The 22247-nt window shown below is 41.4% G+C and overlaps 1 protein-coding gene across 1 annotated transcript in view; it reads right to left on the minus strand.

Annotated features, from left to right (window-relative positions):
- The window catches only part of TTC27 (tetratricopeptide repeat domain 27), a 179311-nt gene that overhangs the window by 40863 nt on the left and 116201 nt on the right, over positions 1-22247 (minus strand). The window contains exons 13-14 of the mRNA XM_068977494.1: positions 20950-21177; positions 646-744 (exon numbers count right to left, since the gene is read on the minus strand). Coding sequence (XP_068833595.1) covers positions 646-744; positions 20950-21177 — 327 coding nt within the window. The remainder of the gene's footprint in view (positions 1-645; positions 745-20949; positions 21178-22247) is intronic.

Raw genomic sequence — 22247 nt, forward strand, 5'->3', positions numbered from 1 at the left:
GATATTATAAGAAAACACTTCTAGATTTATAAATCATATACCTTAGGGCATGAACTTCTACCAATGGTACACTTTCCTCCAACACAAAAGGAATGATGTTCTTTTTCTTGGACATAAAAATAATAGAAAGTTTGAATCTTTCTGCCTTATTTTCTCTCTCCCTCCCTTTTTACTGTGATAAGCTAGAGAGAAACTGCTGTAAAGGACAGGGAGTTTAGCTCAGTGCTCTGTGAAGACCTAGAGGGGTAGAATGGGTGGGTGGGGGTGGAGAGAAAATAGAGGAAGGGGATATACGTATACATACAGCTGATTCATGATGTCATACTGCAAAAACCAACACAACATTGTAAAGCAATTATATTCCAATTAAAAAAATGTTTTTTAAGCTAATAGAAAAAACAACAACAACAACAACAACAAAAAACCCCACTTAACATGAGATCACCCTCTTCACAAATTTTTAGGTGCACAACAGTACAGTTAACCGTGGGCACAATGCTGTACAACAAATCTCTAGAACTTAATCATCTTGCATAACTGAAACTACATACTTGCAGGAATTGCTGTTCTGAACTACAGTTCAGTTCAAATAATTTAGAGAGGACCAAAGAGCTGTGATAAGGAAAGAAGACCAAACAAACTTACGTCAGGTTCCAGAGTCACACATCGCTGAAACGCCCTCGCTGAGCCTCCGTAGTCTTCCAAGGCCAGATAGGCACAGCCCAGAGAAAACCACACCCCGAGCTGCAAGACCAAAAGACGAAGCCATTCAAACACATAGAGACATTTATAGGATTAATCTGAAAATCCCTTAGGATGCTACCAACACACACACAACACTAGTAGTCTATAGAGCTGTATCATAAATATTGCCTTACACTGTATCTTAAACTAGAAAACTTAGCTATGGAGATGATATTTTTCCATGTAATTTTCAAAACTGTAATTCAAAAATGAAAGCACGTGCAACACTGCATATCTTTAATTGAGAAACACCCATTTGTTTTAACCGACTCCATGAACACAATGCAGAGCTCTGTTGATAAGCCCCAACATGATAAATTAACTTTACATTTTTACTGAGCATCAATGTAACTATGTAAAAAATATACAAACCATCAGCAGATTCACAACTGATGAACGTATTACAAACTTGAGAGGAAAAAGTTTTGCTTCCATCTTCAAGATGGACCACAAGTATACTTTTGCTGTTTAACCAAGAGCCAAACTGCCCTGGCATGTACTGGCCTAGGCGTGCACCAGCCTAGGCATGCCTGAAAAAATTTAGAAAAAGTAGGCTCAGAATCTGGATTACCAAAGAGTCACTCACAGTGGAAAGCCTGATTTAAGTCAGAAAGATCTGTAAATTTAGAGATGTAGAAAACAGGTAACCATGAGGGATGGGATGGGGAGGGAGGTAAGAGGGGGGTTCAGGCTGGGGGACACATGTACACCTATGGCTGATTCATGGCAATGTACGGCAAAAAACACTACAATATTGTAATTAACCTCCAATTAAAAAAATATATTAATTAAAAAAAAAAGAAAACAGGTAAGTAGGAAGTGGCTATTGAGAATTACAAAAGAATTCTTTATTTCACAGGGTTTCCTTAAAATTCAATAGCCTCTATCAAAAGGAAGATAAAACTGATAAAAATTCAATGAAATTAGTCAGAAATGCAGTTATTACAACTCTGCTTTCCTCTCAGATATAGTCAGTAAGGCCAACGGTAGAATGAATTCTGCGTTCTTACTTTCTCTGACTTCTAGAATGAGGGCAGTGAGCCAGCAGACAGACTTGGTTGAACACTGCAGGGTGGGAAAGGAAATGAGCTGCTCTGTTATCCGTCCATGGCCTCTGGTCCATGGCCTTCCACAGAGGCGGACAGGAGGCTGCCCCTACCCTCCCCCAATTCATACAAAACTTGTTCCATATGGCTAGTTGAGGCCTGAAAGTTCTTTAAGCAGATAAAGATTTTTAGCCGATAATTAGAGATAAGGCTTAGAAAGCAAACATCCCTGGGCAATTTAACACTTTGTCTTGAATTCACAAGAGGCTATAAATAACTGCTATCAGCAGCCTTTAAGAGAACAAATTTTGTTAGAAGCATAGGTAATGGCTGAAAACAGGGTGGGTGTGTGTCAGGGGGCCAGTGGGGGATACAGAGGTGGAAATTAAGTTAGAAGTTCCCTTTTCTGAATCAAGGGACTCCAGCAACTTAAAAAGTAGCTCATTACTCTTTTCTTTTGTCTGGTTATTTAAAGAATCAAATGAAAAGAGTTCCAATGCACTAAACCACATTCACTGAAAGTGACTCACTCTGAGAGGGCCTAAAGTCTGATGCTAATGTATAAAACAAGCTTACTTCTAATCTAGTCGAAAGTTTCAAAATCTGTGTATTATAATTCATCATTTATAAGGTGCACTTTTTTTCCATTTAACATCTCTGAATGCTAATAACCAATAGCTGATCAGACTTTTACTGTGCGTGTATGTGTTCTCAGTCGCTCAGTTGTGTCCAACTCTTTGTGGCCCCATGGATTGTAGCCTGCCAGGCTCCTCTGTTCATGGAATTTTCCAGGCAAGAATACTGGAGTGGGTTACCATTTCCTCCTGCAGGGAGTCTTCCCTGCCCAGGGATCAAACCCCCTTCTCTTGGATCTTCTGTATTGGCAGGTAGATTTTTTTTTTTTTACCACTGCCCCACCTAGGAGGTCAGCATTTAATTTTCTATACAAGGTGGCACTTAAAATACATTGCCTCTTACAAGTGACAACATGTTATACCCTCAAAGAATCATGGCAGCAAGTTTACTTGGAATGAGGAATACCTCAAATCAAGAAAAATGAGAAGTGCCCACAAAGTTCTCAAAATGCATATGCCCTGCTTGCTTCCTGCATCAGCAAAGAACAAACTGACAACAGAACTATTTCATATGTGTCATAAAAAACAGTGAGTAAAAATTCAAATGAAAAGAAAAATTGAAAATTTATTTTTCAATCCACCTCAAAAGACAAAGATTATATAAATGTCTGAAATTAGCAACTATCTTACAGCTCCAACATAAGCTGGTGATGAGATTACTATGTAAGTTTTTAAAACAAGTCAATGCTTTATAACTAATGTCTTAACACCAAAATAAGTTTAATAAAAATCAAGCAGATAACAATTTAATATATAGTATTGTGATTCCCTTTTCTTTTTACTCTTGATCATTTGCACAACTGCTTCAATAATTTGCATCTAAAAAAAATCTAGGATCATTAAATGCTAGTAGGTTTTCATCTACTAATGACAAATAATTAAGATGGGAGATGACTTCTGTATATACCCTATTTTTTGAATCATGAAATGGCTTTAAAAAAACTCTAAAAAATTAAAACTCACATGAATCCCCAAGTTAACATTGTATATGGCTACGTACAAAAGGTCTCCATCTCCTAGTCTCCAACTCCTATGCTATCAGATAGAAATATAATGCTAGCCTCATTATATTTTCTAGCAGTCACATTTTAAAAGTAAAAAGAAATGAGTGAAATTAATTTTAACATTTTACTTAGCTCTACATATCTAAAATATTATCACTTACACATGTTATTAATATACAATATCAGTGAGATATTTTATATTCACTTTATTCATTTGAAGTCTTTGAAACCTGGAGTGTGTCCTACACTAACAGCAGATTTCAGTTTGGACCAGCCACACCTCAAATGCTCAACTGCCACATGAGGCTGGTGGCTACCATACTGAGCAGCACAACTCTACACTATTTCTCTACAACAGTGACAAAGACCCTAACGTACCTGCATCCTTTCCTTTGGTTTCCATTAAAAAAAAAAACTGGCTCCTCTGGCTAAGACCCACTCTTGGGCTCCTCTTTTGGGCTCCTCACACACCATAGTCATTCCTGTTCCTCTTCACACAACAGCAACCAGAATAACTAGCATTTAATGAGCACCTAGAGCCAGCTTAAGACTAAATATTTAAAAAACTAAGATCATGGCATCCAGCCCCGTTACTGCATGGCAAATAGAAAGAGAAAAGATGGAAGTAGTGACAGATTTCCTCTTCTTGGGCTCCAAAATCACTACAGACTGTGACTGAAGCCATGAAATCATAAGACGATTGTTTCTTGGCAGGAAAGCGATGACAAGCCTAGACAGTGTGTTAAAAACCAGAGACATTACTCTGCTGACAAACGTCTGTATAGTCAAGACTATGGTCTTCCCAGTAGTCATGTACAGTTGTGAGAGATAGACCATAAAGAAGGCAGAACGCCAAAGAATTGATGCCTTCAAACTGTGGTGCTGGAGAAGATCTCTGGACAGCAAGAAGATCCAACCAGTCAATCTTAAGAGAGATCAACCCTGAATATTCACTGGAAGGACTAATGTTGAAGCTCCAGTATTTTGGTCATCTGATGCAAACAGACTCATTGGAAAAGTCCTTGATGGTGGGAAATATCGAGTGCAGAAGGAGAAGGCGGCAACAGAGGATGAGAAGGTTGGATGGCATCACCGACTCAATGGACTTGAGTTTGAGCAAACTCTAGGAGATGGTAAGCAACAGGGAGGCCTGGCATGCTGTAGTCCACGGGGTCACAAAGAGCTGGATGTGACTAGGCGACTGAATGACAACGATGAACACCTACTACGTAGCCGAGCACTGATACTATGCGCTTTCCACACATCACCTTGTCTATTCCTCACAAACGGTCTTGCAAGGCAGTAGACAGCACCCTCACTGGAGAGATGAACACAGACCAGAGTCAGTCAGCGATGAAGGAGAGATCTGAGGTCCAGTCAGCGTGATTCCAGAGGCCGTGTCATCTCCACATGACCACGCTGCCTCCCTCTACACCGTTCCGCCCACACGCAGCCACGGTTCACGGCAATGCCATTCCTGTCAGCAGCAGAGCGGGTGGAGGGAAGGAAACAATCCACTTAACACAGGCTGGGAAGACCCAGGAGATCAATTTTTTAAGAACTGGGGCATTATCTACGTCTCCCTCAGAAAGTTCTCCTGACAGGCAAATGGATAAAGAGGAAGCAGAAGAATGGATGTTTAGCTGGAGGAAAGAACTGAAAGGCAAACCTCTCACCAAAGGACTGGGCAAGAATGGAGAAAGGTAGTAACCATCACGGAGGCTCTGGTGGAGACTGCTGTGACGCTTACTTCCAGGGGGGACTGTGAAGGCAGGCAAGCTCTAGGCAGGCCTTTTAGAAGCTGACGGTCCAGTTTTCTACTCGGAAGACGCCAGTACAGAGCCACAAAAGCAGACTAGTTTGAATATGACGTAGATACTTGAAGAATGGCTTTAAATTATTTTTAAAATAATTAACCAAAAGCAGGAACGGTTGAAAACATCATCTCTCTTTGAACTTCCTTCAAAAGTCCCTGAGAGAAACAGGAATAGAGGGAAAGATAGATTGACTGGGGTTCAAGAAGTTCTAAAGAACTGAATGACCTTGGCCATGTCACTTAACCTCTGAGTCTCACTTCCCCAGTTGTTAAATGGGTGGGTGGGGGGATTAAGCAAAAATTCCGAGGCTCCTTCAGATCCCAGATTCTGAAAACGCAGAGGCCACAGGGTTCAAAGGTACATTACTGCCATCTAGTGGCAAAACAAATACACTGATGATGCAAACAGAATCAGCAGGTTTGATGAACTAAGAAATGAACTGAGGCTTAGAAATCAATTTAAAAAGGCCACAAGAAAAATGAGGTCTGAAAAGGAAGTGATTTGCCTGAAGTCACACAATGGTTCCTGGTTCCTGCTGTGCAATACTTGTGGTGAAGAGAGTGACTGTATGCTAAGCCGCTTCAGTCGAGTTTGACTCTACGCGGACCATAGCGCGCCAGGTTCCTCTGTCCATGGGATTCTCCAAGGCAAGAATACTGGAGTGGGTTGCCATGCCCTCCTCCAGGGGATCTTCCCGGTCCAGGGATCAAACCCCTGCTTCTCTAATGTCTCCTGCATTGGCAGACGAGTCCTTTACTACCAGTGCCACCTGGAAAGCCCAGCAACAATTAAACATCAATAACTGAAACAGAATTGAACAGTTTGTTCCCCTGAGAACTAACAGAGACCAAGCACCACTGGACAACAGGCATGGATTACTCTTAGAATTAGGAAGTTAATTTTTACAAGGTTATCTAAAGCACATATACAATAGAAGCCATATGCTTATATAATATTACAAATTACTTTCTTAACTTATGAGCCTACTTACTCAAATTTTCTTCCTCCTCAAGGTTTCTGCAGAACAAATGAATAATCAGTAGCTTCACCTATTTTACTAATTTTCCTTATGCGTTGACTGGCTTTTTCTGACATTCTGTATGATAAAGTGCAACATGTTATAACTGAATCCTGATGCCAAACAACACTCTCCATTCTCTCTGTTCTCCATCGCTGACTCATTCCCATGACCCCAAATGCAGATAAGTGGTTGAATATGACTTCATTAAACAGGAAATGACCCAAGCCAAACTCAAGAGAGATATCAGTGTTGTCTGGTAGTAGCTTTTCCTAAAATAATGTTTGGTGCTCATATTTTTAAAAACCGTGCACCACCAACCAATTCTTTCATAACCAAATTTCTCATTTACTATTAAATACTAAGTTCTCCTCCCTGCTGCTGCTACTGTTGCTAAGTCGCTTCAGTCATGTCCGACTCTGTGTGACCCCATAGATGGCAGCCCACCAGGCTCCCCCGTCCCTGGGATTCTCCAGGCAAGAACACTGGAGTGGGTTGCCATTTCCTTCTCCAATGCATGAAAGTGGAAAGTGAAAGGGAAGTCGCTCAGTCGTCTCCGACCCTCAGCGACCCCATGGACTGCAGCCTACCAGGCTCCTCTGCCCATGGATTTTCCAGGCAAGAGTACTGGAGTGGGGTGCCATTGCCTTCTCCCTCTCCTCCCTAAGGAAACACAAATCTTAACCTGCCAGCTTTGTCAGTTTCTCTCTCTCTCTCTCAAAGGTTTCCTCTATGTCAGTGTCTTCTTTTAAACTACAGAAGCAGCACTTTTTTCTTTCACTAGAAAGGGTTTTGGACTTCCCTGGTGGCTCAGATGGTAAAGAGTCTGCCTACAATGCAGGAAACCTGGGTTCAATCCCTGGGTTGGGAAGATCTGGAGAAGGAAATGACAACCCACTCCAGTATCCTTGCCTGGAGAATCCCATGGATGGAGAAGCCTGGTAGGCTACAGTCCATGGCGTCGCAAAGAGTCAAACAAGACTGAGCTACTTCACTTTCAGAAAGGGTATTAATTCTTAGTGTCTCCCTCTTATTCCCATCCTAGACTGGGTTACCACTGAGTCTTCTATTCACCTACTCTTTCCAGTTCACAGTGTGAGTAACATGGGTGTTTACATATCACCTGTATGGACTCTCCTGTGAGACACAGTTCTCTATTTTTAGGCTACAGAAAACGGGGTTGCGATGATTTTCTACCACACTAGTAGCACGCTGCAATGGTTAGGATGTAAAACGTCACTGAGAACTTAGTAGAGACCAGGAAATATGCTAGACACTTTATATATATTGGCTCTAATTTTCCAATTAGATCAAACTGACATAGGGATTACATCTCCACTTTACAAACAAGAAAACTGAAGCTCAGAAAGATAAAGTGATTCACCTAGAGATTACTAGGATCTGGAGTCAGGTCTATGGCAACGGAACTCTTCCCTCTACCCCTTGGTTCCAGCTACGGCCCAGATGTTATCTCAGTGCTCATATTTCTTGGCAGTTAGGCAAGTTAGACCTTAAGAGTTTCCTTTTTTATTGCTTACCAGTATGAGAAAGGAAGGACAAAAAGGAAATAATCTCTTTTCTCTACATATTACTTGCATATGTTCATTCTGTCTTCTCCGCTAGAATGTAAGCTCCAGTCTCCTTGGACCTCCCCACCACAATAACACAAGTACACAACAGAAACTCTGTACTCCACTGCAAATCCATTTTCTTCTTTCAAAAACTGACATGGAAGAGAAAGTTAACCCCCGCGAATCCTGGAAGAACACAAGCTCTCAGGATAATTAACAATTCTATCAGTGCATCATAAAAGTCTGGTCTTACACACAGCACGGGCTGGGAAGGGCTGCTGAGGTCCCTTGAAAACTCCCTGGTCTCACAGAGACTCACCAGCTCTCATGTGCTGGACTGTCCCAAACACCAAAGTTACAACTTCACTGTGCTCTTGATGAAAGCCCCAATAGTTATGAATTAAAGGAAGAAAAATATTTAAACTGCACAGTCTTATATTCAAAGCTTTCCATAACTTCTAACTTGACCTCAGCCAAACCCACCATTCCTTCCTAACATAAGACAACATCCTTTAGAGGCAAAACAGCAAAGAAGTTAAGAGTAAGTGCTGTAACACCAGAGAGCCCAGGTTCAAATCCCAGCTCCACTCCTCACATAAACTATGGGATTTGGTGTAAACTAATTAGGCCTCTATTTCCTAACTTGTTAAATGAGGGTAAAAACAGTTAAGTACTTCAGGGACTGGGCTGAGGACTAACAATATATCCAAAATGCTTAGAACAATACCTGGCACCCAGTAAATACTCAATGTTAGCTGCTAGTATTACTATTATAACTGAATCTAAACATAAATAGTCAAAACCTACAGTTACCAAGAAACCTTTGCTACATGTTTGGTTTTTGCATCCGCTAGTCTCCTTTCCTGAAACAAATGTTCCTAATGTTTGCCTCCTATCTAAATCCCAACTGTTTCTCCTAGTTCATATCTTACAATGCTTTAGAAAGAGTTCATTTCCACTTACATTCTAGCTTACACTACAGAAGATGCTTAATGAACAGAAATTGCTATTATAATGTTAACGCTCTCATCTTCTTTCTCATCTCACTTGAAACATTATTATTTCCAGAGCTAACACCTTCATCTCTTCTCATTCCACTCTTCTCTAGAATGACATTTCCTAGTTGTCATCCCCTCTTTCTTGATAACATTCAATCTCTCCTTCATTCACTGGATTCAACTCCATAAGTGAAAAGTGTTAGTTGCTCAGTCATGTCCAACTCTTTGTGACCCAATGACTGTAGCCCACCAGGCTCCTCTGTTCATGAAATTCTCCAGGCAAGAACACAAGACTGGGAAGCCATTCCCTTCTCCAGGGGATCTTCCTGACCCAAGGACTGAACCCAGGTCTGCTGCATTGCAGGGAGATTCTTTACTGTCTGAGCCACCAGGGAAGCCCTTCAACCCCAAGAAAGTCTTCAGTATTCTGAAAAGTTTTACTTGATTCTGCTGCCCCTTGGTACAACACTCTACATTTTGACTCTCACTTCCTTGACATGCTCCTAGAAGAACAGTCTATAGATGTTATGTCAATTTCCTCATCCTCACCCTTTAACCTCCTGAAGCTGGTATTGACAATCAATAGTTAGTTCCAAATCCAATGAACTCTTCTTAGCCCTCTTCAGACTTTATCACTCCAGGTGACATTTCTCATTGACATTTGTTTTTCCTTTAGTTTCCATGAATTCCTTCTTTGAGGTTCCTTCTCTCCCTCTGATCAAGACTCTGGTGTACTTTGCGTGAATCATATTTCACTGATGCTATTTTCTCTCCCTTCCTCCAACCCCTGGAGATGTCCAAATTTCAAGATTTTGCCTGAGGTTCTCTTCCAACACAATTTCTATAAAGAATTCATTCACTTGCATGGATCTGCCTCACTGCCACAGAAAACCCAACCGCAAGCCCAGCTCGGCCTCACTCCTAGGCTTCAGGCTTTTATGCCCAGTGGACTGTGGGCCATCTCTACTCAAGACACAGCAACATCTCTTCATGTTTAACACTCAAAATCACATCACTGTTCCCTATTTTCCCTTTCTTTTATATCCTTTGTGCCTATCAATAACAACATTTCCTTCTTAATCAAACAATTGAGAAAACTGCCATGTTCTCAGATTCCAAACTCTCCTTCAGTCCTGCCAACCCAAGGAATAAATCCCAGAAAATTTTCCTTTATAAACAGCTTCAAACTGTTCTGTCTTACCGTGTGTGTGTGTGTGTGTGTGTGTGTGTGTGTGTGTGTGTGTGTGTGTGTGTGTGTGTGTGTGTGTGTGTGTGTGTGTGTGCTCAGTCAGGTCCAACTCTTTGTAACCCCATGGACTGTAAACTCCTCTGTCCATGGAAATTTCCAGGCAAGTATACTGGAGTGAGTTGCCACTTTCCACTCCAGGAGATCTTCCTGACCCAGGGGTTGAACCCATGTCTCTTGAGTCTCTTGCATTGGCAGGTAGCTTCTTTACCACTGTACTACCGGGAAGCCCTATCTTTCCATCCTTATCGCTAAAGCCACTGATTGCTTATCCATGACATTCATCCTTTATTTAAACTTCCTAGAGTATCACCTTTGTCATATCACTCTTTTACTCAAAACCACAACAGACCTCTACATCTATATGGTTAGCTAATTCTGAAGACGGATCCTTACCATCCTCCATAAACTACTTCTGTCCATATCATTTCCCAGAGGAAACCCTGCTCTCTGCTGATAGACTGACACAGTCTAATTCATTCCCACATCCATTTCTGGTTCACAGCAGGATCTCAATAATGCTAGTTAGGGAACCACATTCAAACCACAACATTTCTGAAAGTGAAACAAGGCACTAAAAAATCATTAAAATTACATGACCTCAAAAAGACCATATTTACTGACCAACAAATTGGTTTTACTGTATCAGAGGATACAAACTCAAAACTGAAATTATCTATTGAAAAATGTATTAAAGTGAAACATTTAAAATGTTGATTATCTGAACATTTAGAAATAACAAAAGGATTCTTCCCTATTGGTCCAATGGCTTGGACGCTGCACTCCCCATGCAGGGGGCCTGGGTTCAATCCTTGATGAGGAAATGAGATCCCATATGCTGCAGGTAAGAATTTGCATGCTACAGCTAAAGATGCTGCATGCTGCAAGGAAGATCTAAGATCCCATGTGCCACAATTAAGACCCAGCACAGCAAGCTAAATAAATTTAAAAAGTGCAGTAACGAAAAACTGGTCACAATTTATTAAGTGTCTGACTAAAGCTGAGAAGGTGACAGACACCTCCCTGTGCAGACATCATGGATATGTTCAAATACTGTGTGTGTGTGTGTGTGTATGTAAATGACAACAGTTTTTATTATTGGTAGAAGCTTGTTTGACCATATTATGCCCATCACTACAACCTTCTCCCCGCATATTTCTGCTCCACTGGTTTTCTTAATTCAGAAAGAGCATTACTTTTACCATCCTGCCACGATCCACCAAAATTTGCATCCTTATTATTACCCTGTAAGTACTTCAATCTTCGATGTTTTAACTGAGTTTATGACAGCATTCAGAATAACGTTAGATGTTTCACCTTTGATATGGTACATTACCAAAAATTTTATGTTGAATCCACTAATCAGGTGAAAAAAAGGAATAGTGAGAACCAAATTAATGAGTTTTCTATTTGAAGCATCTGATGTCACTGATATAAAACTGGCAAAGTCAACTGTTAATGAATTACTTCTGCTAAAAGAGCTAGCACATTAACAGCTATGATCTCACTTTTCATACACACATGAGAATATTTGGTATCAACTAATTTTCTAAACTAATGTTGCTCATTTTCATTTGCACTAGATAAAAAGTCTAGTCTCACAGAATAACATGAAAATGCACCTCCTACAGCTGTGTATTAAATTATCATCTTTGGACAGGCTTCCTATTAAAACAACAACAACAAAAACTACTTTTTTTTCCCCCACTGCCTGCACCATGGGGCTTGCCGGGTCTTAGTTCCCTGACCAAGGACTGAGCCTCAGCAGTGGAACTGTGGAGTCCTGGAATTCCTGAAAAAAGTAACGTTTGATATAAATGCTAATGTTTCTTCAGAAGACGTGAGTTTTTGGTTTTCATGTGATTAGTGAAATGATTACAGCCCCTGAGGTGGAATGTAATTATATCAACTACATTTTGTGCAAGTTACACATTCATCTTCTCTCTTGACAAGTAAAAACTAAGTTCTTAATTATTCTCTAAAAACACATGTTTAAAATTTGTTTGCTTTTTGGAGATGATTGCTGCCAAAAGGGTTTATTATAAACTATAGAAAAAGTTACCAAGCTATGTAATATGGAAATAGTGGTACATTTAGACCATACAGTAAGTGACCAAACCCTTGTGTCTAGAGAATTCAGACTATTCTTCATGCGCCTTTATTTCTGGCAGGACTACTCTGCCTCCACTCCCTATACATCTATCTGGCCTACAATTCCCCACATTTCCCACTAATCCTGCCAACTGGTAGCCAGGCAACCTCATGCAGCTCACAGGCTGCAACTTGGCACAAATGTCTGACGTACAACAAGGAGCTTACAGAGACACTGCCTCCAACATTTCTCCTATCACCACCCAAGACCCAAGCAGTCGGCTATCCTCAGCCTCTCACAGCAAGCATAGTCGGTGTTATCAGCAAGCTTCCTGCACAATGTCCTTGAAAGGGTGAGAGTCGTTAAGCTGCCTCTGGAAAGGGTTGGGGAAAAAAGAGACAGGCACCTACTGGCCATCTTTCAGATTTTTGCACGTCGTAAAGAGGGAGCTCCATCTACCACGTATCTTAAACACCATACTGGAGGAGGCTATGGGAGAAGATGGAAGCGCAAAGTGAATGTCTATGAAAAGCCATTCCAGTTTCCTTTAATGAACTGTTAAGAACAGCACTCCATTGATTTTTTTTCTGTAAATCTTTATGGGGAGGGGCAGCACTGCGCAACATGTGGGAGCTTGGTTCCCCTATAAGGGTAGAACCCACTCTCCCCTGGAGTGAAAATGCAGTCTTAACCACAAGACCACAAGGGAAGCTGCCCCCACCTCAAACACTTCATTTAAACATTAAAAAAAATTAGGTCAAACTGGACGGGCTATCAGGAAAACAGGCAGAGTGGGATAGCCATGGACGCTGAGTAAACTCTCAAATCCTCACCTTTCTTCACGCTTTTCTCCTATTGTCAAGCCAGTTTCCTCCTGGCACGTCTACTGACTTTGCATTAATTGGTGAAAATCTAAGCTAACTTCTGTCCCATCAGAGACCCCTTACCTCCTCTCTATGGCTACAGTCCTTCTGTCTACACAAGTGTCTTTGTGTATATATATGTCTGTGTGTGTGTGTGTGTGTGTAATATCATATAACCTTACAAAGAGGACTAGTTAATTGAGGAAGAAAGTTTAAAAATTTTAAAAGGGGAGTGGGGAAAACTGACAAGATGAAAGGAATAAAGTATGAGTGCTGAAGGAGGGAGTGTTGAAGAAGTGACAGGAAGTCACATTCTCCTTTTTCAGGGCTACACAGACTAGCTTGATATCTGAGCAATTTCTCTATGTTTCCTTTTTGCTTCAAAGTAAGGAGCAATGAGAATAGTAACTACCTAAGAGGAGACCTAAGGATATATGCTTTAATTCTGATCCTGAGTCTATAAAATCCTGCTTGGGGGGTTTGGTGACCACTGGACCACTTCCTCCCACTTTCTTCAGCTTCTAACAGCCCACAATTCCCAGAAGTCTAAGGCTGAATTTTAGAGGTTTCAGAAGTTATTTGGGAAAATGAAATAGATAGGTGTTAAGTGAATGACAGTGAGCAATCTTAAAAGCACAAGTGCAAATGGAACACATACCTTCTGGTTCTCAAACAAAAATGCACCACAGACAAGTTCATTGAGTTTCGCAGACCATCCCTGATATAAAATCAAACACTCCTATTTTTATACCAATTTGACCTCAGGAAGCCATTAAAATACACACAAGCCATTCAATTATCACTCTCATTTTGCCTGAGTTTTGTTATTAAACCTATTTCCTGGGTATGTCTGAAAAGGTGAGATAGAATTTTTTAATTCTATTTTTCTATTTTCTCTCATTCTAGAACTTTGAGACAACAGTATGTAAGAGCTCTCCTTCTGCAAAGACAGTTCAAACTTGCATCACAAGTTATGTCTATGGCCCTCAAGCTTGCATCCTGTAGTAATGTACAACTGTAAGATACCTTCACATAATATCTGTTTGTACTGTGATGCTGCTTGGAGCTTGCCTTGCTAAGTAATTAATTTAAAATTATACAATGAAACCATCAAGTCCTGTCAAGTCCTCCTTTGCAAATTCCCTTACTTCATCCCTTCTTTCTGACTGCTCCTCCCAAACTGATAACTGTCTTTCTAGACCATCACTACAGTCTCCTAAGCCTGCCCTCATCCAGGAACCCCTGTGGCCAGTGTGGCCAAAACAATATTCCAAAATCACCTCCACACACCCACATTCCTTCATTCGAAACAAAGCCAAACACAAATCAAACCTTCAATGGCTTCCTATTTGCCAAATAAAATCCAGAGTTTAGCCTCACATTCGAGCTTCTGTGATCTGGCTCCAGTCTAGCTTTCCTACTGGAACTGTCCTATAACCTTTCACTCAAAAAAACTAGCCTATTCACTAATATTCTGTTCCCCCGACACACATACACACACACACACCCCACCACACACACACACACAGGCACACATGCACATCTTCTCTGTTTCTGGGGCTGAGCTCATACTGTTCATTGCCTGGAAGACCCCTATCACTGCCCTTTCCTTTGGCCTATTCAAATATTGTGTGTCCTTCAAAGTCAAAGTCACCATCCTCCATTGTCTACCAAAGGCTGAAATGGTCTCCTTAGACTCTATAAAACTTGCATCTCACAAATGACTCTGGGCTTTTCTGTGATTCCTTGTATTGTTGGCTAGCTTTGTCCATGTCCATTTCACTAGACTGTAGCTGTCTTGGTACAAATCAGACCACCTGGTGATCTGCAGCTACTGCCTCCTCCTCTGGTTCAGCGCCATGTGTACAGCGGACAGTGAATGTATACTTGATTGAATAACTGGTTGGAGACATTATTTACTCACTCATTCAGTAATTATTTATTAAAGACCCAGTATGTGCTAGGCATTGTTAGAAGCACTAGGAACATATAAATGAAACAAACAGATAAAAATTTCTACCTTCATGGAATTTATATTGCAATGGAGGAAGAACAGACTTTTTTTTAAAGTAAGCTGTATATAATATTAGAAGGTGCTAAGTGCTGTGGGGAAAAATAAAGCAGGGAAGGAGAAGGAACGTAAGGAAGGGTGGAAGGTGGCAGTGAGATTTTAAGTAGAATAAACATGGAAGGCCTCTGTGGGAAAGGGACACTGGACCCCAGATATGAATGAGGTAATGGAGCAAGGTATGCAGATGTCTATCTGTAAGGAGAACATTCCAGGCAGAGGAACAAGTACTGAACCACAGAGGCAGAAATGTGCCTGGAATGTTCAGGGAAGAACAAAGAGGCCAATGTTGGGTGAGTGAAGTGGGGAATGGGAGGGGACAGTAGAGATGCAACAGGAGCTCGGGGTGGAAAAGCCTCGAGAGCCAGTCAGGGAGTTTGGCTGTTACCAAGGCAATGGAGCACAGGAATGACATGTCGAATTCAAATTCAAAAGGATCAACTCTGATGTTCACTGAATACAGGCGGATGGTAATAAGACAGAGGGCTTCCCTGGTGGCTCAGGCAGTAAAGAATCTGCCTGCAGTGCGGGACAGCCAGGTTCAATCCCTGGGTGGGGAAGAGCCCCTAGAGAAGGAAATGGCTATGCATTCCAGTAATTCTGCCAGGAGAATTCCATGGACAGAGGAGCCTGGCAAGCTGTGCAGTCCATGCGGTCACAAAGAGTTGGACATGACTGAGCAACTAAGACAGAGGCAAGAAGGCCAGTAAGGAGGCAGCATATTAACTAGGTGAGCGACAATGGGGATTTGACCAGAATGGTGGCAGGAAGCAAGTCGCTGTCTGATCCTGGATATACTTGAGGATTTACTGATGGATCAGATGAGAGTATGAGGGAAAGAGAAATCAAGGATGACTTCAAAACCAAATCAGTTCAGTTCAGTTGCTTAGTTGTGTCCGACTCTTTGTGACCCCATTAACTGCAAAACTCCAGGCTTCCCTGTCCATTACCAACTCCCGGAGTTTGCCCAAATTCATGTCCATTGAGTCACTGATGCCATCTAACCAAATCATGCTCTGTTGTCCCCTTTCCCTCCTGCCTTCAATCTTTCCAAACATCAGGGTCTTTTCAAATGACTCAGCTCTTTGCCTCCGGTGGCCAAAATATTGGAGTTTCAGCTTCAACATCAGTCCTTCCAATGAACACCCAGGACTGATTTCCTTTAGAATGGACTGGTTGGATCTCCTTGCAGTCCAAGGGACTCTCAAGAGTCTTCTCCAACACCACAGTTCAAAAGCATCAATTCTTCAGCACTCAGCTTTCTTTATCCAACTCTCACATCCATACATGACTACTGGAAAAACCATAGCCTTGACTAGACGGACCTTTGTTGACAAAATAATGTCTCTGCTTTTCAGTATGCTGTCTAGGTTGGTCATAACTGTCCTTCCAAGGAGTAAGCGTCTTTTAATTTCATGGCTGCAGTCACCATCTGCAGTGATTTTGGAGCCCCAAAAAATAAAGTCAGCCACTGTTTTCCCATCTATTTGCCATGATGGGACCAGATGCTATGATCTTAGTTTTCTGAACGTTGAGTTTTAAGCCAACTTTTTTGCTCTCTTTCACTTTCATCAAGAGGCTCTTTAGTTCTTCACTATCTGCCATAAGGGTGGTGTCATCTGCATATCTGAGGTGATTGATATTTCTCCTGTCAAACTGATTCCAGCATGTACTTCTTCCAGCCCAGCGTTTCTCATGATGTACTCTGCATATAAATTAAATAAGCAGGGTGACAGTATGCAGCCTTGATGTACTCCTTTTCCTATTTGGAACCAATCTGTTGTTCTATGTCCAGTTCTAACTGTTGCTTCCTGACCTGCATACAGATTTCTCAAGAGGCAGGTCAGGTGATCTGGTATTCCCATCTCTTTCAGAATTTTCCACAATTTATTGTGATCCACACAGTCAAAGGTTTCGGCATAGTCAAGAAAGCAGAAATAGATGTTTTTCTGGAACTCTCTTGCTTTTTCCATGATCCAGCGGATGTTGGCAATTTGATCTCTGGTTCCTCTGCCTTTTCTAAAACCAGCTTGAACATCAGGGAGTTCACAGTTCACATATTGCTGAAGCCTGGCTTGAAGAATTTTGAGCATTACTTTACTAGCGTGACATGAATGCAACCGTGCAGTAGTTCGAGAATTCTTTGGCATTGCCTTTCTTTGGGATTGGAATGAAAATTGACCTTTTCCAGTCCTGTGGCCACTGAGTTTTCCAAATTTGCTGACATATTGAGTGAAGCACTTTCACAACATCATCTTTCAGGATTTGAAATAGCTAAACTGGAATGCCATCACCTCCACTAGCTCTGTGCATAGTGATGCTTTCTAAGGCCCACTTGACTTCACATTCCAGGACATCTGGCTCTAGGTGAGCAATCACACCATCATGATTATCTTGGTCATGAAGATCTTTTTTGTACAGTTCTTCTGTGTATTCTTGCCACCTCTTCTTAATATCTTCTGCTTCTGTTAGGTCCCTACCATTTCTGTCCTTTATTGAGCCCATCTTTGCATGAAATGTTCCCTTGGTAGCTCTATTTTCCTTGAAGAGATCTCTAGTCTTTCCTATTCTATTGTTTTCCTCTATTTCTTTGCATTGATCACTGAGTAAGGTTTTCTTATCTCTCCTTGCTATTCTTTGGAACTCTGCATTCAAATGAGTATATCTTTCCTTTTCTCCTTTGCTTTTCGCTTCTCTTCTTTTCACAGCTATTTGTAATGGGATGTCATTTATAGGGATGGCAGTGGTCTTGGCAGCAAAAGCTTCTAGGATGATATTTTATATTTAAATGTTAAGTCAGAGGTACAAAAAGGGACACTGAGGAAGCTGTGAGATACAGCAATCTAGAATTCCAGGGAGAGAACAGGACTGAAAATCAACTTCTGGGAGTTGTCTGCATAGACAGTGTATTTAAAGTTATGGGACTAGATCAGATCAAGGGAGGGAGTGTAGACAGAAATAAAGCTCAAGGACTAAGACCTAGGAACCAGCAAACAAACAAAAAAAAGAAGGTGAAGCCAGTGAGGCAGGAGGACAATGTTATGGGTGGATGTTAAGCAGAGACTATGTACTCAGCAAATAATTCATGTGTGTGAGGTAGGCAGCGCTGCTTTAACTCAGATGATGGAGACTGAGGGAATTTATTCTCCCCACCTCTTATGGCAGCTGTGGCTGAGTAAACTTTAAGCAGATAAGCAAAGATATGACACAGTTTTCCATAAAAGTAAAATTTTAATAACACAGTGATGAGTTCTAGTTTCTACCAAAAAAAAAACAGAGCCCAGTGATAATCAAGTTAGTGTAGGGTTTTTCAACCTTGGCCCCACTGGCATTTTAGCCTGAATAATTCTTTATTGTAGGGGGGGTGTGCTAAGCATTATGGGATGTTTAACAGCATCCCTGGTCCCTACCCACTAGATGTCAGCAGTGCACCCTTCACCTCCCACTGCCAAAGGACCTGGGGTCAAAATAGTCCCCAGTTGAAAACCTCTGAGTTAGAGCAAGCTGGCAACAAAAACCAACTCCATGTTAAGCGTCCTTGCCGAGAAATGCAACTGCCACTCTCTGCTGGTGCTCTAAACCTGTCTTCCTCTCTTCTCCAGGCCTCTCACCAGCTCACAAACTAGGAAAAGTCACACTGTATTCACTATCTAGAGTGAAGGAAGTAAGCAATTAGTGCAACCTGTCTTAAAAAAATGTTTCCCGATTTTTTTCAATGAAAAAGATATGCCCTTAGGGAATTCTCTGGTGGTCCAGGGATCAGGACTCAGCACTTTCACTGCCACGGCTTGGGGTTCAATACCTGGTCAGAGGACTAAGATCCTGCAAGCTTCCCGGCTTGGGGTTCAATACCTGGTCAGAAGACGAAGATCCTGCAAGCTGCCCAGTACAGCAAAAAACAAACAAACAAACAAACAAACCTGTGCACATTTATTGGATGGTTGCTGCCAAAAGACATGCCTCAAATCTACCCACTTCAAAAGCGACCGTTTCCGCACAATCTCTTTCATCACAGCACTATTCGCAATGGTCAGGAAGGAGGAACACCCCAGCGGCCATCAACAAACAAATGGATAAAAACTGGTGAGGACATACAAGGGAGCGTTATTCAGCCTTCAAAGAAAGAAAAGTCTGGCACATGACACAACACGGATGCACCATGAGGGTACGACACAGTGAAACCCGCTAGTCACAACAGGACAAATATCGTATGACTCCACTCATAAGAGGTTCTTAGAAGAGCCAAATTCAGAGACAGAAAGCAGAGCAGTTCTCAGGGGCTGGAGTTACGGGCGAACTGGGAGCTTCTGTTTACTGGGTATAGAGTTTCAGTTCTGCAGGATGAAAAAAGTTGTAGAGATGCGTAGAGTTGCAGTAGCCACACAAGTGAATGTACTTCACACTACTGAACTGCACACTTAGAAATGGTTAAGACGGTAAATTTTATGCTACAGGCTTTTTACCACTTAAAAAAAAAAAAGAGTGTACATTCATTCTGGAGTCAGACTGGGTCCAAATACTGGCAAAATGCCCAATGAGGCACTGGCTCATTGTAATTGCTCAGTAAACATTAGTAGCTGACTATTGCTGTCCAGTCATTCAGTCATGTCTAACCCTTTTCAATCCCATGGACTGTAGCATGCCAGGCTTCCCTGTCCTTCACTATCTCTCAGACTTTGCACAACTCATGTCTACTCATCACTCTGAGTCAGTGATGCCATCCAACCATCTCATCTTCTGTAATCCCCTTTGCCTCCTGTCTTCAATCCTTCCCAGCATCAGGGTCTTTTCCAATGAGTCAGCCCTTTGCATCATGTGGCCAAAGTACTGGAGCTTCAGCTTTAGCATCTGTCTTTCCAATGAATATTCAGGGTTGATTTCCTTTAGGATTGGCTGGTTTGATCTCTTTGCAGTCCAAGGGTCTCTCAAGAGTCTTCTTCAGAACAATTCAAAAGCATCAGTTCTTCAGTGCTCAGCCTTCTTTATCGTCCAACTCTCACATCCACACATAACTATTGGAAAAACCATAGCTTTGACTATACGGACCTTCATCGGCAAAAGTAGCTGACTCTAAGTTACTATTATAACTAAAATTAAATCAAGTCAGTGTGCATGTTTATCAGAAGCATGGTTTACAGTTATATGTGACTTTGGTGATTGGGAAGGCAGTCATAAAGTCTGGTTAAAAGAAAAAACACTGTTTCTGGGACTAAAATAATCTTACTAATTGAGTATCATTAAATACAAAATAAGTTGATCTCTTTCCCCTCAAAATCAGGTCCTCTCCTATGGATTTATCTTGTCGCTTATTTTAAATATCCAGGTTCCTTTTGTATTACTTTTTCAAACCTTGAAAAATGTTAAACAATTTAAAATATTTCTGTATTTGTAATACAAACATAGACACTTTTTCCTAAAATGATCAACTATCCATTCTATATGTTACTTTATTTATATGAAAGTTTGTTTCTCATTACTGACATCAGCAATTACTTGACGAGTCCTACACTATCTGTAACTCTGACAATCATTCACTGCCTTCCCAGAATATCTACTCAGAATGGACCCCAACTTTAATAGTTGTATTTGTGTGAAGGACACTTAACAGAGAAACATAACAAAATGAAACAGAAAAGTGAATAACAGAAACACAAAAGAAAGTGAGTAAGAGAAAACCAACCTGTCCATTTTTGGTGACAAGCAAAAAGTGTATTAGAGTCTAGGTTCTTAGCCCAGAGATGAGCTCACCAGTCTTTATGACAGAAAATGGGTATTCATTCAGCAAGAATTAGAATTAAAGAAAAGTAGAAATGATGAGAGCAGACGAGGATTTATGAACTGTCCAACCTGCATGGGATTAATCTTCACCGAGCGTTCGAAGCACTCCACGCATTCTTTGAACTCCCTGCTTCGCAGGTGGAGGAGGCCTTTGGAGCGCTGGGCTCGAGCACTGCGGTGTCGAGACAACTCCCAGGCCTGGTCATAGTAAGAGTGGTCTCGAAGGACATCTCCAAGCAAGCAGTATAGACCTGGCGTTTCCTTTTTCTCCAGCTCTTGCCTCAGGATTTCTTCCGCCTAGAGATAACAACAAAAATAAATAAATTGCTGAACAGTGACCAATGCCTATTTTTCAGCACATTATGTAGTCTTTTGTGTCACAGGACCCCTAATTTTATTTTCAAAGTTCGAGATGATCTGCTTATTTCATGCATCTAGGACACAGGCTGAAAAAAAAAGAAACAATAGAAGATAAATATGGTACAAAGTAACTGAGGAACAAGAAGTATAAGGTGGGGCTTCCCTGACATGGGTTTGATCCCTGGTCTGGGAAGATCCCACATTTCCCGGAGCAACAAAGCCTGTGTGCCACAACTACTGAAGCCTCAAAACCTGTGCTCCGCAACAGAGAAGCCACCACAATGAGAAGCCTGAGCGCCGTCACTAGAGAAAGCCCTCACACAGCAACAAAGACCCAGCGCACCATAAATAAAAATAAATTAATTAATTAAAAAAAAAAAGAAGAGGTGAAGATGCTTTGCTGGCATGTGAATCCTCCAGGAAAGGCATCAAACAGAGATGACTTCATGATACCGGGGGGCATCATTCAGCTCCCCGTTTTCCCACTCCCCTCTTCTAGCTGTCACCACTGTGACCATTTGTTAAAGCAGAACCTTTAAATCACCTCCACTCAACAGGAGGGAATAGTATGTTTTCCCTTTTTTAAAAATGCTTGCTCGGGGAGCCTGGGATTGCTGAAAAATTTACAAAAGAAGGAAGACTGTACAATTTAATAGCCATTGTTAAACACCTGCCTCTTAATCAAACTACACTTTGCCTCACAGATAAAATCTGCCAACACAAGACCTATCTGCTTCCAGACAGTCCATTCACTTTAGAAATTACAGACCATCCTCAATACACAGCTTGGGCATTAGTCCCATGTGTCCACAATTCGGATTCACCTTGTCACAAGCTAACTCAGGACTTGTTACAACATCTTACCCAAATCCCCCACCCCTGTCCAATTCTGATTAATTTCAACAGACAGCAAGAAGCAGGGTGTTAGCTCTACTTTCTATCCTCATACAAATAGCTTCACATAAACAGCAGTGGGGTCACCAAACACGCCAAGACAGCCATGGAGC

Source organism: Capricornis sumatraensis, chromosome 1 (genome assembly GCF_032405125.1).
Source record: "Capricornis sumatraensis isolate serow.1 chromosome 1, serow.2, whole genome shotgun sequence".
In the NCBI taxonomy this organism is placed as follows: Eukaryota; Metazoa; Chordata; class Mammalia; order Artiodactyla; family Bovidae; genus Capricornis; species Capricornis sumatraensis.